This window comes from Myotis brandtii, unplaced genomic scaffold, assembly GCF_000412655.1.
Source record: "Myotis brandtii unplaced genomic scaffold, ASM41265v1 scaffold131, whole genome shotgun sequence".
Classification (NCBI taxonomy): Eukaryota; Metazoa; Chordata; class Mammalia; order Chiroptera; family Vespertilionidae; genus Myotis; species Myotis brandtii.
Genome location: NW_005354632.1, coordinates 5022061 through 5040583, shown reverse-complemented (window position 1 = coordinate 5040583; position 18523 = coordinate 5022061). Strand labels below are relative to the sequence as shown.

Here is an 18523-nt window from a genome sequence, read left to right as displayed (position 1 = left end):
CGGTGGCAGCCAGAGCTGAGCCAGGGTGAGGCCGTGGCCAGTGTCATCATCTACCGCACCCTGGCCGGGCTGCTGCCCCATAACTATGACCCGGACAAGCGCAGCCTGAGGTGAGTGGCTGGGGAGACCAGGGGTAGGAGGGGTGGGGGTTGGGGTGCAGGCTGGTGGAGGAGGGTGAGACTCAGAGCAGGACCAGGGGTTGCGGGGCACATCTCAGCGGTGAGGGACGTGCCCCGGTCATACAACTACCAACCCCCATGGTGATGGTGGACCCGCTTGCCCCGCATCAGGGTTCCCAAGCGCCCCGTCATCAACACGCCCGTGGTGAGCATCAGCGTCCATGACGACGAAGAGCTGCTGCCCCGCGCCCTGGACAAGCCCGTCACCGTGCAGTTCCGGCTGCTGGAGACGGAGGAGCGGACCAAGCCCATCTGTGTCTTCTGGAACCACTCGATCCTGTGAGCCTGCACTGCCCGACCCCCCTGAGGCTTGGGGCCTCTGGGCACCCCAACCCCCTGGCTCCTGACCCTGCCTCCCTCCCGCAGGGTCAGTGGCACAGGCGGCTGGTCGGCCCGAGGCTGCGAAGTCGTCTTCCGCAACGAGAGTCACGTCAGCTGCCAGTGCAACCACATGACGAGCTTCGCCGTGCTCATGGATGTGTCCCGACGGGAGGTGGGCCCGCAGGGGTGCCCGCAGAGCTGGGGTGGGAGCCCGGGCACTGGGCTGGGGGCTCAGGCCCTGCTCTTCCTAATGCCCCCCGCCCCTTTCCACCCACCCTGCAGAACGGGGAGATCTTGCCGCTGAAGACGCTGACGTACGTGGCCCTAGGGGTCACCTTGGCTGCCCTGCTGCTCACCTTCCTCTTCCTCACTCTCCTGCGTGCCCTGCGCTCTAACCAGCACGGCATCCGCCGGAACCTGACTGCCGCCCTGGGCCTGGCTCAGCTGGTCTTCCTCCTGGGAATCAACCAGGCTGACCTCCCTGTAAGATGTCCCTCCTCACCCAACCCCCCTAGTTCTCAGCTCGCAGACTCCCGATGAGTCCTCCCCTCCCCCACCCGCCTCAACCTGCTCCTGCAGCAGTAACTGTCCAAGAGCCCAGCCCGGGTCCTGGCCCAGGTTTCCTCTTCTCTAGCTCCCTTACTCCCCCAGCACCCTAGAAACACCTTCCTCTGGCCCAGACTCCCCCTGAAGCACCCCTGACACCCAGGCCATCACCCTCTGCGGAAGCCGCGCTCGGGGGGTGCCTGGGGTGCCCGGCCTGACCTGGCCTGGCCCTCAGTTCGCTTGCACAGTCATCGCCATCCTGCTGCACTTCCTGTTCCTCTGCACCTTCTCCTGGGCTCTGCTGGAGGCCTTGCACCTGTACCGGGCGCTCACCGAGGTGCGCGACGTCAATGCCGGCCCCATGCGCTTCTACTACATGCTGGGCTGGGGTGTGCCCGCCTTCATCACAGGTACCCCACCCATTCCGGGCCTCGAGGTCCCACACCCCTTCACGGCCCACCGTCATGCTGCGTTCTCCCACCGTGTCCCAGGCCCAGAGGCGCCACATCCCGATGCCCCAGGCCAGGTTCTCCATCGGTGTCCCTCTGGTTGAACCCAGTCCCTGAAGCCCCCACTCGGGGGCTGGGTCCCCCGTGCCGGAGAGGACGGCATGGACCGATGGGGGCAGCACCCGTCACTTTCTGTGCCTGGCCCTGTGAGCCCACTTGACGGCCCGACTGCTTCCCAGCAATGACCACCCCTTCCCCTGCTGCTGACCCGTGCTCCCAGGTCTAGCCGTGGGCCTGGACCCCGAGGGCTATGGGAACCCCGACTTCTGCTGGCTCTCCATCTACGACACCCTCATCTGGAGTTTCGCTGGCCCTGTGGCCTTCGCTGTCTCGGTGAGTGCTGGAAAGTGGGCTAGGGTCGGCGGGGGTGGTGTTGAGTCCTCCGGATCCTCGCTGGAAACAGCTGAGCTGCCGGGCCCCTTGGGTGGAAGCTGGCTGTCCCCCCTCATGTCCTTGCTGGCTCTCCATCTACGACACCCTCATCTGGAGTTTTGCTGGTCCCGTGGCCTTCGCTGTCTCGGTGAGTGCTGGAATGGGGGGCGGGGCTGGGTGTGAGTTGAGTCCTCAGATCCTCGTTGGAAACACTAACACTGAGGCTACCGGGTCCTGTGGGTGGAAGCTGGCTGCCCCCTGATGATCCCTCGTGCCTCCCCCTCCTCTGCTAGATGAGTGTCTTCCTGTACATCCTGGCGGCCCGGGCCTCCTGTGCTGCCCACCGGCAGGGCTTTGAGAAGAAGCGACACTCTCCTCTTCCACTACCTCTTCGCTGCCTGCAATTGCATCCAGGTACCCGGCCGCCCGTGCCTGGGGGAGCCCCACGGAGACAGGAGGGGGAGCGGGGCTGTGGGTGCTCCAATGGGCACTGACACAGCTGCTGACTCCTGCCTGCCAGGGCCCCCTCATCTTCCTCTCCTACGTGGTGCTTAGCAAGGAGGTCCGGAAAGCACTCAAGTTTGCCTGCAGCCGTAAGCCCAGCCCTGACCCTGCTCTGACCACCAAGTCTACCCTGACCTCGGTGAGGGGCCCAGGGCTCAGGGAGGAGGAGGGCTCTCGGGGAGTCGGGGGAGTGGCACGAGGCCCCAGGAGCCTGCTCTCTGTGCTTTGGTCCCACTTTCTCTCCATCCCTACATTCTTCCCTGGAAGGAGGAAGGGGTGGTAGAGTGGTATGTGTGGCCTGGGAAGAGGGGGCCCTGAGGGGAGGGGAGGGGGGCTTTGACTCGGGAGAGAGGGCCTGGAGTTTGGAAGAATCAGGTGAGGAAGTGGCCAGGACAGTAATCAGGCCCTGAATGCCCAACACCTGAGAACCCCCTGGGCTCCAGGTAAATTCTCCACGTCTCCCAGGAGGCTCTCAGGAGATAGCTCCTAGTGCCGTCTCTTACCGACAAGCCCGTATACAGCCGAGTCCGGGGTGCTCGGGGTGCACAGGACTGGCACAGCGATGGCAGAGCTGCAAGCACTACTCGGCCCTGCGATGGGAGGCAGCGGAGATGTGGGCCTCTCTTCCAGACGTGGGGTGTGGGAGGTGGGACTTGGGGCAGGCTCCCCCAGCTTTTGTGCTTCCAGCCTAGGACCGCCCCCCCATCTTGCTCCTCCACTCACTGACCTCTCTGTTCCCCATCCAGTCCTACAACTGCCCCAGCCCGTATGCGGATGGGCGGCTGTACCAGCCCTACGGAGACTCGGTCGGCTCTCTGCACAGCGCCAGCCGCTCGGGCAAGAGTCAGCCCAGCTACATCCCCTTCTTGCTGAGGTGAGCCCAGTGACGAGGCAGGGTGTGGGGGGAGGAGGGAGGAGAAGAGCCCTGTGCATGCCAGGTCCAGCCAGCCAGCTGCTGGGAGCGCGCACCGAGGCTGACCCGGTGGCAGCTTGAGTTAACGGTAAGGGACACAGGGCAGAACTGGGAAACCCAGGAGAACGGGACCCTGGGCAAGGCACAGGCTGACCCTGCCAGCATGGCCTTGTCTTCTTAGGGAGGAGTCCACACTGAACCCTGGGCAGGTGCCCCCTGGCCTGGGGGACCCCAGCAGCCTATTCCTGGAAGGTCAAGACCAGCAGCATGGTGAGGACGGGGGCCCTGACGGCTAGTCGGGTGGGGGTGCAGCTGCCTGAGTTCTGCTGAGAGTGGGCAGAGGCAGCTGGGCCGGCTTTGAGCTCTTTCCCCCTCCCAGACCCTGACACAGACTCCGACAGTGACCTGTCCCTAGAAGATGACCAGAGCGGCTCCTATGCCTCGACCCACTCATCGGACAGCGAGGAGGAGGAGGAGGAAGAGGCGGCAGCCGCCTTCCCTGGAGAGCCGGGCTGGGACAGCCTGCTGGGGCCCGGGGCCGAGAGGCTGCCCCTGCACAGCACCCCCAAGGGTGGGCCGGCGCCAGGGCTGTGGCCTTTGGGGGCCAGGGGGCGGGCAGAGGGCCTGGGATTCCTGGGGGGAAACACGAGGGCGGTGACTCTCAGCTGTCTGCCTTCTCTGGGACTCATCTACTTCCTTCCTCCACCAGACGGGGTCTCGGGACCCGGGAAGGCCCCCTGGCCGGACTTTGGGACCACAGCAAAGGAGAGCGGTGGCCATGGGGCCTCTGAGGAGCGTCCTCGGGAGAATGGAGATGCCCTGGCGTGGGAGGGGTCCCTGGGCCCCCTTCCAGGCCTCTCTGCCCAACCTCACAAAGGTGAGTGGGCAGCCTCCCGCCCCACACTTGCCCTGCGGCCGGTGGGGCTCGCTAGGGCAGCCCCGTGCTCTCACCACCTCTCCTCATGGCACCTGCCCTCCTGGCCCACAGGCATCCTCAAGAAGAAGTGTCTGCCCACCATCAGCGAGAAGAGCAGCCTCCTACGGCTGCCCCTGGAGCAGGGCACGGTGTCTTCTCGGGGCTCCTCGGCCAGCGAGGGCAGCCGGAGCGGGCCCCCTCCCCGCCCACCACCCCGACAGAGTCTCCAGGAGCAGCTGAACGGGGTCATGCCCATCGCCATGAGCATCAAGGCGGGCACGGTGGACGAGGACTCGTCAGGCTCCGAGTGAGTGTGGCCTGGGGAGCGGGATGGGATACAGAGGCCCCGGCTGGGCTCAGAGCTCCCCAGCCGGCTCTGGTTGGCAGTCAGAGGACGAACGGGCGGAGTGTGGCCCAGCTCCCTCACGGTGACGTGCCCACAAACAACAGTGCCCTGTGGGCATCGGGCAGAGCGGGAGGGTGGGGAGCTGGGCTGCTTTTCTGTTTCCTTCTTCTGGTGGAAGCTTCTCGCTGTCTGCTCTGCTCCGACTAACCCTCCGTCTGCCTTTTCTGTCGCTTCCTTTCCTGCCTCTCCAGATTCCTCTTCTTTAACTTCCTGCATTAACCCTGGGCCGGTGGTTCCTACACCCCAGTCTCCCTTGCCTTCCCCAGCGGCACTCATGCCCACTCCTGTCTTGTGCTTTATCCTGCCCCCGCTCCCCGCCGCCCGCCGCCTGCCCGCAGCAGCGATGAAACGTCCATCTGAGGAGCCTGGGCCTTGCCGGGAGGGGGACCCCCCCCAAGGCCATCTAGTGCCAACTCCCTCCCCCACCAGCCCCTCACTGCACTTTGGACCCCTGGGGCCAACATCTCCAAGACAAAGTTTTTCAGAAAAGAGGAAAAAAAAAATTTAAAAAAGGATCTCCACTCTCATGACTTCAGGGATTAATTTTTTTTATACGCTGGAAACTGACTCCCCGTTCCCTTCCCAAAGAGGATAGGACCTCCAGGAGGCTCCCAGCCTCTCCTCGGTTTCCCATCTGCTGTGCCTCTGGGAGGAGAGGGACTCTTGGGGGGGCCTGCCCCTCATTTGCCATCACCAAAAGGAAAGGACGAAGCCACACGCACCCAGGGCGCCGAGCCCCGCAGGCTGCCCCGGGCCCCGCCTGGGCCGCCCCTCCCAGGAACTGAAGAAGCCCGTCTGGAGAGGGAGCCGAAGGACTCGGCGCCCCCGGACCCCCAAATGCTGCATGAACACATTTTGAGGGGAACCCGTGCCCCGGGCGGCGGCCGGGCCACCCCTGCTCCTCTCCTTTTCCTGGACTCGGCCACGCGCTGCAGCCCAGGCGTTTGCTCAGTTCGCTGACCCAAAAGTGCTTCATTTCCCTGCCAGACCCGCACGCCGCGCGCGGGGAAGGCCAGTCACGTTCAGTTGCGCTTCTTTGCTGTTGTGTGGGTGGGACAGGGAGAAGAGTGAACACAGTGCTGGCTCAGTCGCTCCCGGCATCGGCCTCAAGTCTGGGTTCTGGGGTCCTCCCAAGATCAGGCCGACGACCCCACTCAGCTGCTGTGGCCTCTGCGACATGTTCTGGTTTTAACCCCTTCTGGGAATTGGCTCTCTTCTTCAAAGGACCAGGTCCTGTTCCTCTTTCTCCTTCTCCCCCCGCCCCAGCTCCTTGCGAAGAGAGAGTTAATATATATTTTTTATTTATTTGCTTTTTTTGTGTGTGTGGGGGGATGGGTTGGTATCCGGTCCCAGGGGGTCTGATGTGGCTGTTACAGGTTGGGTGTGTGCCCCGCAGTCCTGGCATGGGGCCCGAGGCCCTTCCCCTTGCTCCAGGCTGTCATCTCCCTGCCCCTCCTCCCCCTCCTCAGTTTTGCCAACTGCTACTCATGTGAGTCACCGTTTCTGCTAAGCATGTAATCCAGACTTGTCATGGACTTGCCTCTGGAGCAGGTGAAAAAGCTCCCGTTTCTCATGTGTAAGGCTGGTCTCTGGCTTTCCTGCCCCGGCTTCTCCCCTCTCCCCTCTGTAATTCCTGCAAAGGGTTAAACACGTCACTGGTTTTCACTACTGATGACTTGACTTAAAAAAAATACAAAGATGCTGGATGCTAACTTGACATTAACCATCAGATTGTACAGTTTGTTACTGTAAATATCGTAGGGTTTTGTGCTTGTTTTTGTTGTTTTATTTTTTCCATTTTCCCATACTACTGAATAAACTAGTTCTGTGCGGGTTGAGCACTGTCATTATTGCTTCGGTGCGGTGCTCATCTTTCTGGCCTTTAAAAATAAGAGCAGGCAGGACCAGGAGGTCAGGGAATCAGACAACAAGTGGCTGGTGTGAGCTAGACTCGATACCAACATCCCAGCATGCTCCCCAAATAGCCTCATCAACACAGAGCCCGTGTCCCGGCATTTCCAAGGAAGATGTGGTGGGAAAGTATCATTTTCACGAGAAGGGACTTGTGTAGCTGGAGAGGAGGCTGGAGAAGGGACTTGTGTAGCTGGAGAGGAGAGGCTGGCAGAGCAGGCAGGTTTCTAGCCCAAACCCCCAGGGCTTGCACCCTGTGGGCAGAATTCAGGAGACAGGGAGGGCGGAGTTGAGAGGCTGGTGGGAATTTCAAGGCGCTTAGTGACGGGGCACCTCCTAACGCTACTTCTCTGGGCCATGTTGGGTGTTTATTTCCCAATGGAAATGAAGCAGCTGCTCATACTGCAAGACAACTGTGTCCTCCACATTTCTTCTGTCCCCAAGTTTTGTGTTTTTCAAAGGTCTGTTTAACAAACGAGGTGGGGGGCAGTTAAGGGTGGGGATTAAGAACACAATCCCAGGCCCTGGCGGGGTAGCTCCCTTGGGTCTTGATATGCCAAGGTTGTAGGTTCGATCCCTGGTCAGGGTACATACAAGAAGCAACTAATGAATGCATGGATGCAACAGATCAGTGTTTCTCTCCTTCTTTCTCTCTCAAGTCAATAAATAAAACATTTTTTTAAAAGGAACACAAACCCAAGAACTGGATTGAGTGACTTCATCTCTCAGCCTTAGTTTCTCTGCCTGCAAAATGAGGATGATACTAACATCTGCCTAATTGAGCTTTTATGAGAATCAAATGAGTTAACACACACAAAGTGCTTAGAACCGTTCACAGTGCATAGCAAGAGGTCCATAAACATTGGTTTCCCTTGTTACTACTGGGTGGGGGCAGGGGTGGATGCATAGAGAAAAATAGAAAGCCAGACCAAAGGGAAGGAAGGAAGCAGGTAGCTGACCAAGGACTGCTGTGGCAGGCAGGCCTCCTCCCTAGTTGGCACTGCCTACTAGGTTCAAGCAGGTTTGGAGGGGGTGGGGTGGGGGTGGGGATAAAACTCAGGACTGATCAAGAGGGCCAGAGGAACATGCCGTGTCCTCTCTGGCCACCAGGTGGCAACAGCACATGGGTTTGCTGCCGCTTTTGCTTCTAAGAACCCAGCATGGCGTGGCCCATGCCCAGGTCACACCTGCCATTTGCTGGCCACACCCTCACCTATGTGCCTGCCTAGTCTTGCACTCCTCCAGTGCTTCTGTCAGAGCGGGCAGTGAGGACCAGACCCTGCTCACTAGACCCCAGTGCGGGGCCCAGCTGGGAAGCACACGTGAGATGTTCCGGCCTCCACCAAATTTCTCCGCAGTCAAAGGCTCAGTGTGTCTCCACACCGCCTCCCCCAGCTCCATTCTGGGAACCCTAGAGTTGTTGCAAGAGTTGTTGCAAGAGGCTGAGGGAAAGGTGAAGGTCTAGACAGCCGTCACTGTGATAGAGGTGAATGTGTGAAAAGAGCCTGGCGATCAGCCATAAACAAGGAGAAGAAAGCAGCGGAGGGCCCCTGGCCTGGGAACAGAGAAAGGGCATTGCAATACCTCAGTTGGGCACTTATGTGCATATAAGCCTGGGCAGGGTGGGCACCAGCTGGCATCCACTTCCTGCACCCAGTTGCCTGTTGCTTCAAGTCATGGCCTGGCCTTCAAGAAGGGGCATTCTTGCTCTAACTGGTTTGGCTCAGTGGATAGAGCGTCGACCTGCGGACTGAAAGGTCCCAGGTTCGATTCCGGTCAAGGGCATGTACCTTGGTTGCGGGCACATCCCCAGTAGAGGGTGTGCAGGAGGCAGCTGATCGATGTTTCTCTCCTATCGATGTTTCTAACTCTCTATCCCTCTCCCTTCCTCTCTAAAAAAATCAATAAAATATATTAAATTAAAAAAAGGGGGCATTCTCTTAAAACTCACAAGGAATTGAGTTGCTTCTGGTTGCAAAATCAAAGGCTGTGAGAAGAGGGAGACTATTAAATCTGCTCTAAATGAGTCTTTGTCATTCATTGAACTACTGCCCCCCTTGCTCTCAGATATCTTTTCAGTAAAGGAATGAAATTCTCCGCCACATACAAATCACAACACTGGACGCTGCAGGGGCTTATCCATCCTGGTGCCAGCCCTGGAGCCCAGTAGAGATAAGAGGAGACCAACAACCCTAATGAAGTGAAGGGGAATGTGAAGCCTCCTGGCATCTTCTGCCCGAGGCAGTCAGGGAGGCTGAAGACTCGTAAGTGCCCCTCAGCCGGTAAGTACAGCAGACAAGATTCTGCTCCATTCTCCTGCCCTGAAGGGACACCCAAGTTTAACATATAAATACTCTGGCCCTAGCTTGTTTGGCTCAGTGGATAGAGTGGCAGCCTGTGGACTGAAGGGTCCCTGGTTCGATTCCGGTCAAGGGCACATGCCCAGGTTGTGGGCTCAATCCCCAGTGGGAAGTGTGCAGGAGGCAGCCAATCAATGATTCTCTCTCATACTGATGTTTCTCTCTCTCTTCCTTCTTCTCTGAAATCAATAAAACTATATTTAAAATATAAATACTTTACCGAGACCTTGACTTGACAGCCTCACACACTGTGAATTAAGCTCTACTTAACTTGACCTGGACCTTTTAATGACATTCAAACCCTGGGAAAAGGCAGCCTGCTTCCAGCTAATAACAACAAGGGGGTAGTTACAGCCTGATTCGCTGGAATCTCGAGGCCCTGGGGCCTATTCAGGCTCCTCCGCCTGGGAAGCCCATCCTGGCTCCCTCTTTGGAATTACACAGGCGTTCACTCTAAATGTGTTAGAAACTGGAGCAGGATTTGCTTTCACATATGCAGAGAATATAAAAATACGCTCACTTTATTTTAGAAAAGTATAGACCAAAGGAGTCAGTTTATCATAAACTGGCCTGTTACGATTCACAGAATTCACAGGAAGCAAGTTCCGGAGGCCAGGTGCCTGTCTCTGCTTCGCCAAACAGGCCGAAGTCCAGTAGGGGATGTGATTCAGGGGGACTGCTCCTGGGAGAGCAGGGAGGTCAGCGACAGAGGCCATTCCCATGTTCATGCCCAGTGACCCTCGGCCTGGGGATGAACACAGACTGGGGGTGGATGAGGACAACCCACTCTCCTGCACTTCCCATCTGTATGTTCATTTCACTGCCGGGAGGTGACTTCATTTCCCTAATATTCCAATCTGGAGAGTCTGAATCCCCTCCAGCTCCACCCTAATCCACCCCATCTCCCTGGGGCACCAGCCGTGGTGGCATCTCTTCCTCTTGCCCCTGAGCCAGAATCTGCAGGAATCCGGAACTGCCTCCAATTCGAGGGCTTGGGAGGCCGGAGAGGAGGCGAGTCCAGGCAGGGACTGTCGTGGTTGGTTACTGAATTCTTGCTTGCTGTCTTGATCTCTTTACCTAAAGAGACAGAAGGAGGAAGTGATGGATTGCCCTTCTTCCTCGAGCCCAAGTCACCCAGCTGAGCTCAAGTTTCTCAGGAAGAAACGGGACACCCCACCTTCCAGGCTCCCCTCCTCTCCGCCATCTTGCCACACAGGATTCAGGGCTGATGCACCCAACAGCTCAGAAGCCCAGAGGACAGGGGAGAGAGAGAGCAACCTAACCAGCCTTACCTGGTAGGTCCTGGGGCTGCAGCTTTCCGGGGGGGCTGCAGATGGCTGCGAGTGGCACCAGGAAGATTTGGTCGCTGGGAAACAGGAACTTGATGGGGGCCCACAAAAGAAATGGGTTATCAGAAAGGTCAAGTGACCGTCTCACAAAGATCAACACTGGATGAAGGCAGGGTGAGTTTTGGATTAGTGCTTTCCCTCTCACCCAAGGTAAAAACATTTCAAAGGTATTTGAAAACCAAGGCTCAAACTCTTGGCCCAGTCCCACATTCTCTCCAAACTCACCATCTTCAAATAGAGTTGTAACGAAGATGCAGAAAGTGGTCACTGTTGCTAGCTCTGGGAGAGTGCAGAGCAGGGCGAGGGTAGGTATTCTTACTCCTAACTTCCTGTCCGATGTCCGTTCCTCCTTACCTCTGTGCCCTGAAGCACCTGGTCTTGGAAGTCCTTTCCGAGTTGACACTGAATCTGAAGCTAGGGCACCTCTGCTGGGTGGTACAGTCCGGCTGCTGAGTGGCACTCGGCTGACAGGCTTGGGGATGGCTGAGGGGACAGGTAGTCGACTGGAAGGTTTAGCAGCTGCTCCCTGTGGCCGAGACAGGCGCTGACAGTTGCTGGTAGAAGGCTGTGGGGCCAAGACCGGTCTGACGGGGACTGGCGGGCCTGGGGCAGAGGGATTTAGGGTAAGCTCCACATCCTCCCTATTCCCATTCACCCCCAACTTTGCTCCCTGGGTCCTCTCACTTGCTGTTGCTCTCCCACTGGGCCCAGCTTTCCCCCGGGTTGGAGGAGTTGATCGGGCTGGAGGAGTTGATCGGGCTGGAGGAGTTGATCGGGTTGGAGGAGTTGATCGGGCAAGAGGAGAAGATGCTGGGCTTTTGGATGTGGGGAACAGATTGCAAGTGGGCGACTCCTGAAACACACACACACACAGAGAGAGAGAGAGAGAGAGAGAGAGAGAGAGAGAGAAAAGCTAAAATGGAAAAAGAATCTGTTCTGTTGGCTGAGGGATAGAGGTGGAGAGTTGCCTAGATCCCAGTAAGGAAGGGCAGCAGCTAGCTGCTAACTTGATCACCACCACCACCATTTATTGCGAGCTTATTATAGACGTTATAGAGCTCTGCACAGACATAGTGGAAAGTGCATGGCTTACGGTATCTGTTAATTCCAACAATTCTGTGAGGTAGAATTTCACTATCCCCATTTTACCAACAAGGAGCCACTCTATGCCTGTACTGTGTCTGGGGCCACACATCCAACCCAGAGTCGCTACACTCACCCTCTTCACGCTGGAGGGCTTCTTTCCAGATGCTGCCCGAAGAGCCCTGACGGACCCCTTCCTATCGCTGCCCCGGAGTCGGGGTGTCAGGCTGCTTGGAGAGGGGGTGCTCCGAGCGGAAGAGCTCACAGTGGGCAGCAGGTCTCGGACAGGACTGTCCTTCAGCACAAAGGTCTCCCTCCGAGGGCTGGGCTTCACCCTGCGCGGCCCCGGGCTCTCGCCTGCCCTCTCGCGCTCCTGCAGGGCGCACTGCTCCAGCTGCGCCGCCAGCCTGTTGGCCTCATCGAGGACCTCCTCCATCTTCGCTGGGCTGAGGCGGCCTAAGCTGAACCTCACGCCCTGGGGGGTGGGGGCCACTGCATTGAGGTCGCCCCGGTGGGAGAGGCCCCGCCGAAGGGGTTTCTCTGGAGTTGCCAACACTGGTATGTCTTCCTCCTCACGACTGAGACAGAAAACAAACCAGTGACCACACTGAGGAGAGCAGGAGACTGCGACACAGCAGAGCCAGGGACACAACCCCAAACCCCAATGCCCATGCTGGCCTCTGGGTGCTGAGACACCTGCTTCCGTGAAGCCTAAGAGGCCGTTAGCATTTACTGACATTGGAGATCACTCGGGGATGAAGATGCAGCGAATCCACTTACCCTTCTTAACACCCTGCAATCCCATTCCAGCTTCTCCCTTCTCCCCTTGCCCAGTAATGGTGTCTTAGGGGCCCAAGCAAACCAGCCACCAGCCGCCCCAGTGCATCCCAACTTGGTAAATTACCAACCCAGGCCCCAGAGGCCAAAAATTCAGCAGTAAGGGGTGGTGGGGGGTGGTTAGAGACAGAGGCATCGTTGGAGGAAAGTAAGCAGCATAAAGAAAGAGGCTGGTACCTGTCCGATGGTGACAGCCCTCCGAAGTCCAAGGTCTCATCCACTATAAACTTTACATCTGTAGGGGAGGAAGGAATGAATGCCCGTTGTGGGTCCCTAAGGTGCTCCCAATTGCAGGGTCTCAATCTTCCCTTCAGGATTTCCTTACCTTCCTGCAAATCGCCCATGTTCCAGCCCGCAGGAGCAGCACTCAGCCTGGACCTGAAGTGGAGACAAAGCATACCTTTCCTCGGGTCTCCATCCTGCCCAAGGCTCCCGGCTAGACCCAGAGCGCCAGCCAGGGGTCACGCTGCAGTCAAGCAAGCGTCCCAGGAGGAGCACCTGCTCCGGTTCACTGCCGTTACCTCCGGGGACGGTGCGGAGAGCTCCCCCTACACCCTTATCGCCCTCCGCAGATGGCCCTCCCGCCCCCCTGCGAGCCCGCCTCTCCGCGTTGGGGGCGCTCTACGCGCCCATATTCCTCCCACCCACAGTCCTGCGGGTTCTTCCTCTCCCCAAGCCACCTTTCCACGCCCCGCGGGAGCACACCGCAGCCTACCGCGAGTTCTCACTTCCCGCCCCGCCGCATCTCCCGCGGACAGAGCTTTCCTCCCACCACTTAGTCCCGGGAATCAGCTCCGAGGGGGCGGGGCTCCTTTCGAATCTCTCAGGCCCCACCCACTCCGACCACACGCGTGCAGTGATTGGCGGATCCCGGCGTCCTCAGCCCTCGGGGGGCGGGGCGGCGGCGGGCAACTGGCCGGAAGTCTGCAAGTTGGGGGCGGGCTGGAGAGCGGTTCCCAGAAAGATTCCATCCGGGGGTCTGCAGCGGGGACGCCGGGAGCGCGCACGCGTACGCCTGGAGGTCTTCGCGCGACCATGAGTGTGGGGTTTGCCCCTCGTCACCCCTTCTTTTCCGCCTCCTCCTCGTTTTGCTTGTGGAGCGGGGGCTGCGGATCCCGGGACCCGCGCGGTCACCTGACGCCCCTCGCGGCTGTGGGCCGAACGCTCCGCCTGAGGAAATTCGTTTCCTTGGGCTCCCGCCACGTGCCCGCGCCGCTTTTGCCAGATTTCCTCAGGGGTGACCTTTCCTGGTTACGGAAACACCTAAACACCCGTAATTTAGGTATGTTGAGGTTGTCTGAGGAGGACAGGCAGCTGCCATGGCTTTTAAAGCAGGAACGTTCACAGAGCCTGAGGCAGCCAAGGTGTGACGACAGCACCGGCCAGGTGGCTGTTACAGAACAGTCAGGGCGTGTGAACTACAGCACAGGGAACGCGGTCCATGGTGTAACTATGTAGGGGCCAGGTGGGACTAGACTTACCCCGTGCTCACCTCATCTCTTAAAAGCCTAAGTGACCTGTCCACCAGTCGCTATGACGCGCACTGACCACCAGGGGGCAGAAGCTCACTGCAGGAGCTGCCCCCTGGTGGTCAGTGTCCTCCCACAGGGGGAGCGCCGTTCAGCCAGAAGCTGGGCTCACAAATGGTGAATGCAGCTGAGGCGGCAGAGCCTCTCCCAACTCCGCAGCAGCGGTACCGAGCCCCAAGCTACCGAGCAGCTGGCCAGGATAAGCCTGAGTGGCCCGACCGGCTCAGGCTCCTCCCTGGCTGCCTGCTGCTTGGCGCACTGCTACATCCCTCAGGGGATGTCCGGCTGCTGGTTTAGGCCTGATATATATATATTAGAGGCCCAGTGCTCAAAAATTTGTGCACTTTTGGGGGAGGGGGTTCCTCAGCCCAGCTTGTGCCTTCTGGCAGCCTTACTAGAGGCCAGTGCACAAAAATTTGTGCACTTTGGGGGGAGGGGGTTCCTCAGCCCAGCTTGTGCCCTCTGGCAGCCTGGGAGCCCTTAGTGCAGTGGTTCTCAACCTTCCTAATGCCGCGACCCTTTAATACAGTTCCTCATGTTGTGGTGACCCACAACCATAAAATTATTTTCGTTGCTACTTCATAACTGTAATTTTGCTACTGTTATGAATCCTAATGTAAATATCTGATATGCAGGATGTATTTTCATTGTTACAAATTGAACATAATTAAAGCATAGTGATTAATCACAAAAACAATCTGCTGGCTTAGGCCCGCTCCCCGGGGGATCGGGCCTAAGCTGGCAGTCAGACATCCCTCTGGCAGCTTGGGAGCCCTTGGGGGATGTACGATTGATGGCTTAGGCCTGCTCCCATCACCACCGCTGCACTCGCAGCCTTCAGCCTGGCTTGTGGTTGAGCGGAGCTCCCACTATGGGAGTGCACTGACCACCAGGGGGCAGCTCCTGCGTTGAGCGTCTGCCCCCTGGTGGTCAGTGCACGTCATAGTGACCAATAGTTCCGCCATTAGGGTCAATTTGCGTATTACCTTTTTATTATATAGGATATATATGAAAACCAGCAGTCAGACATCCCCCCAGATGGCGAGGGGATGCAGGCCAGGCTGAGGGACCCTGCACAAATCCGTGCACCGGGCCTCTAGGAAGTTATATAAATATCTAACCACCATGCTATACACCTGAAACTAATAATATTGAATGTCCATTGTAATTGAAAACTAAAATAATTCAAAAAGTAAAGTAAAAGGGATGGAAAAGAAAAAAAAGGGGGGGGTGCTTTAACGACAGGGAGAATTAGGTTCAAATTCAGCGCTGACTCCTGGGTGTACATGGGAGGCAGGCTTGAGCCTATTTTTATATTTGGCCCCTGGGTTTTCTGTGAAGGGAAGATCCTGACAGTGATATGATTCAGAGCATAATTATGAATATCAGGTTTTACTCCGTGTGCCTAGGAGCTTTTGAGAGGGTTTGTAACTTTCTCCCTCTAAACTCAAAGCTGTGTTCATAAACCCCTGAAGCCTCCTTATTAGGGGTTGTCTCTCTGTTTCCAGATGTTGCCTGGGAATAGATGGGGCCACAAGTTAACAGAGCTTCTCAGAAATGTTCTAAAGATTTTTGTCCTAAAAGTGGCCAAAGAGCTTTCCTGTAAACCAGGGGTGGGGAACCTTTTTTACGACCAAGGGCCAGTTGATATTTATAACATCATTCCTGGGCCATGCAAAAGTATCCACTTAAAAATTAGCCTGGTGTATTTGGTCAAACATTTAATTAACTCGCCCTTAATGCCTTGGCAGGGCCAGACCAAATGATTTCAGGGGCCTTACGCCAGGCCGGGGGCCAGCCGTCCTCCCTGCCCCCCCTCCCCTGCAAAGAGCCTGAACTTGAGTCTCCAGCACTTGTGACCATCATCTGGGCCATTTGTGGGCTATTTTTTTTGTCTGCTTCCTGGTTTTCAGTGCTACAGTTGAGATGGTGAGGTTTGCAGGAATGAGATGTTGCTGAAAAAAAAAAATGCCACAGGGAGCAAAGGAGCCTTGGAATTTAATGGCGTGACCAGAGAAAGGGTGGGGAGGCTCAGAACCTGCAAGCTTAGGTGAGGAAGACCTGAGAGAGAAGGATGGCTTCTTCTCCCCAGGCTTGTGGGTGAATGTGGAATTTTAGTTGCTTGGAGGATTCAGGTTCTATGGAGGTGGGGAAGCCAGAACCAGATGCCTCCTTCTCTCCGTGGCAAAGTGGAGATTTGGGGGAAAGAAGCTGTTAATTAACTGTACTTTTTTCTTCCCCTAGGAACAGCCTGAGTGGGGAAACGCTGCACTTACTTCTTCACCGACCTTCAGGTAAGCGGGGGAAGCAGTTTTAGCAAATTGGAAGTTAGTGTCTCCTAAGGAAACTCACCTTCCATTTTTTATCGCCGAATGATGATTTTGAAAGCTCTCCCTGGAGCGCGCCTGCTTTTCCCTCCGCCCATGCGTTAGTTACCATTACCTTCCTCACTCCCAAGCTCCAAGAGCCCTTCCTTTATCTCTATAACTTGTTTCCTAAGCCCATTTCTTCTAGGAGTTACTTTTTCTAGCTCTGTGATTTTACAAATGAATGTTCTCTTATTGAAAACAAAACAAAAACAATGGAACTACTTTCTCTTTCAAATGACAACAAAGTCAGAAAAACAGATTTTAGGTACAATAATTCTTCACTCGGCATAAAGCTACTAATCTGGAAACTATTGATCCCCCTCAACTCAACCCCAAATGAACAGGTGGATAAATAATAAATAAGTGAATTAATGAAGAAATTACACCCCCTTCCAGGCACATGGTAGGTCTTCATTCAGAAGGTACTCCACAGCGTTGAATGCATAAATGAAGAAATTAAGGATTCCATTGCAGTTCTCATTGAATGCAGAAAGAGTAACTGTGACTGCGGGTCTTACTCAGTGTGCAGATTTTATTCCTTCACCATGAAGGTTAAGAATGTATGAACTTTAAGGGATGGCCTTTGAGCATTTTAACAAACAGCAGAGGCATAGGGCTGTGGGCTAAGGCCAGACGTCTGGCTGATCCTGAGGGCATCATTGCTGGGCATTCACTCCTTCCTGATCTAGGCCCTGCTTGGTTGGAGTTCCCTCTTGGCCATTGTGTACATGACTGGTTGGCTCTGGTCTCTGCCCCTCACCCCCAACAGTCTCAGTAGGGGTTACATCCATTAGATCCTACAAATGATTTCTGTGACTGTTTTCTCAAGGATGGTACATAAGCAGTCATATTCTAGATACATAGGAAGAAGTTAATTTATAATAGACCATGGATGCCTTGGGGCATTAGCACTTAATTCCCATAGAACTTCAGTTGAGAGAGGCTGGAATAGATACTTTGCCTCAACTTAAAATAGACCTTCGATCTGAACAGAAAAGCCTTTCACACTCTACTCAGCAATACATCTCCTTCCTCCTCAAAACTTTGCCTAATATTTACTAGATCCTGGAAATCTTTTCTTTCTTAAGCTCATACCTGCTACAGTGAGGATCACTGAGTGAAAGAGGTGAAGGAAAATAAGGAAGGCTCCAGCTCAAACACACCTGGTTCAAATGCTAGCTCTGCTACTACCACCTGCATACTTGGAACAACTTATGAGCTTCAGTTTACTCATTTATTAAATGAATATTAAAGAGACAAAGCTCTTAGTTCCATGACTGCTGCATAGAAGGCTATTTGCGTTATATATACAGTGGGGCAAACGTAGATTTACAGTTCATATGGAAAAGAATACAATAATAACAATACAAGAATAAACTGTTTTGCATACTCACAACTATAAAGCTACTTTTGCCCCACCCTATTACTGTGTGTAACAAACCACCCCAATATTCAGTGGCTTGAAAAAAAGCAGCCATGTATCTGCTCATGATTTAATTTGGGCAGGGCTCTGCAGGGACAACTAGTCTCTTACTCCACAAGGAGTAGACTGGGCTTGACTATAGCTGAAGGGTCCAAGAGTCTTGGTGTCTAGAGCCTTGGTACTGTCTGTCAGCTAGGGTTTGGTTGTCCTGTATGTGGTGGCCTCTAATAATTCAGTAATCTATCCTGAAATTCTTTACATGGGAGCCAACTTGCAAAAACAAACAGAAACTACTAGACTCCTTAAGGTCTAGAACTGTTCCAGCATCATTTCCGCTGCATTCTTTTAGTCAGAGCAGGTTGCATAGTCAGCCCGGATTCATGAGGAAGAGAAATAGATGCCAACTCTTTTTTTAAAAAAATGATTTTAGAAAAAGAGAGGAAGGGTAGTAGGGAGGGAGATAGGCAGATGAGAGTGAAGGGGTTGGAGAGAGGAGAGAGAGAGAAAGAAACAGAGAAACATCGATTTGTTGTTGCAAGGGGAGTCTGTTCCACTTACTCATGCATTCATTGGTTGATTCTTGTATGTATCTTGACTGGGGATCGAACCCACAACCTTGGCATTGGGATGATGCTCTAACCAACTGAGCTACCCAACCAGGGCAATGCTAACGCTTGATGAGAACATCACCATGCCCAACCTAGGATGGGAGGAATTGTTGCTGTCTTTTGCAGATTCCATCACAGAATGCCTTTAATATGTTAATTGTTATAAGAATAAAAACAAATGTAAGCAAGAACACCTCACCTTAATTCTTTCCCTGGGCTTAATAAGAATATGCTGCAATTTCTTCAGTGTCTCCAAGCCCTCAAGTCTTAGTGTTCTGTCTCTAATTAGCTAGGTATGTATTTATGTGTCCTGCTGTCTGGATGTGCCTCCTGCTGTTATCCAACTTTTACTGGAAAGCCCAGAGAGGAAGAGGCAAGTTATCTTCAG

General features: G+C 55.3%; 2 protein-coding genes across 6 annotated transcripts in view; one reads left to right on the top strand and one right to left on the bottom strand.

Moving 5' to 3' along the window:
• The window catches only part of CELSR2 (cadherin, EGF LAG seven-pass G-type receptor 2), a 24467-nt gene extending 17963 nt beyond the window's left edge, over positions 1-6504 (top strand). Inside the window, 15 exon segments of the mRNA XM_014534672.1 lie at positions 1-110; positions 291-458; positions 546-672; positions 783-983; positions 1282-1456; positions 1776-1888; positions 2221-2295; positions 2297-2341; positions 2448-2570; positions 3178-3305; positions 3526-3614; positions 3724-3915; positions 4054-4221; positions 4333-4567; positions 4858-6504. The exon segment at positions 1-110 is cut by the window's left edge and continues 38 nt beyond it. Of these exon segments, the coding sequence (XP_014390158.1) occupies positions 1-110; positions 291-458; positions 546-672; positions 783-983; positions 1282-1456; positions 1776-1888; positions 2221-2295; positions 2297-2341; positions 2448-2570; positions 3178-3305; positions 3526-3614; positions 3724-3915; positions 4054-4221; positions 4333-4567; positions 4858-4885 (1977 nt within the window). The 3' untranslated portion in view covers positions 4886-6504.
• Positions 6505-9442: 2938 nt separating this feature from the next.
• PSRC1 (proline/serine-rich coiled-coil 1) lies at positions 9443-12989 on the bottom strand. Of its 5 annotated transcripts, none has more exons than XM_014534637.1 (8): positions 12922-12989; positions 12532-12584; positions 12384-12441; positions 11506-11947; positions 10971-11139; positions 10641-10889; positions 10230-10317; positions 9443-10014 (listed from the first exon to the last, which is right to left on the bottom strand). In XM_014534637.1, the coding sequence occupies exons 2-8, from the start codon at positions 12548-12550 to the stop codon at positions 10011-10013; spliced, it is 1029 nt and encodes a 342-aa protein (XP_014390123.1). In that variant the 5' UTR covers positions 12551-12584; positions 12922-12989; the 3' UTR covers positions 9443-10010. The 5 variants fall into 5 exon arrangements, with proteins under 5 accessions (XP_014390123.1, XP_014390125.1, XP_014390124.1 ...); XM_014534639.1 differs by lacking the exon at positions 12922-12989 and adding an exon at positions 12887-12904; XM_014534638.1 differs by lacking the exon at positions 12922-12989 and adding an exon at positions 12728-12868.
• Between the last annotated feature and the right edge of the window lie 5534 nt (positions 12990-18523).

Excerpts from the sequence above, each read along its gene's own strand:
- PSRC1 (XM_014534636.1), bottom strand. The coding sequence starts at position 12,604 with ATGCTTTGTCTCCACTTCAGGTCCAGGCTGAGTGCTGCTCCTGCGGGC. Across the intron at positions 11,140-11,505 it reads AGCCCTCCAGCGTGAAGAGG|GAGTCGCCCACTTGCAATCT; the intron begins GTGAGTGTAGCG and ends TGTGTGTTTCAG. Across the intron at positions 10,318-10,640 it reads AGGTGCTTCAGGGCACAGAG|TTCCTGTTTCCCAGCGACCA; the intron begins GTAAGGAGGAAC and ends GCCCCCATCAAG.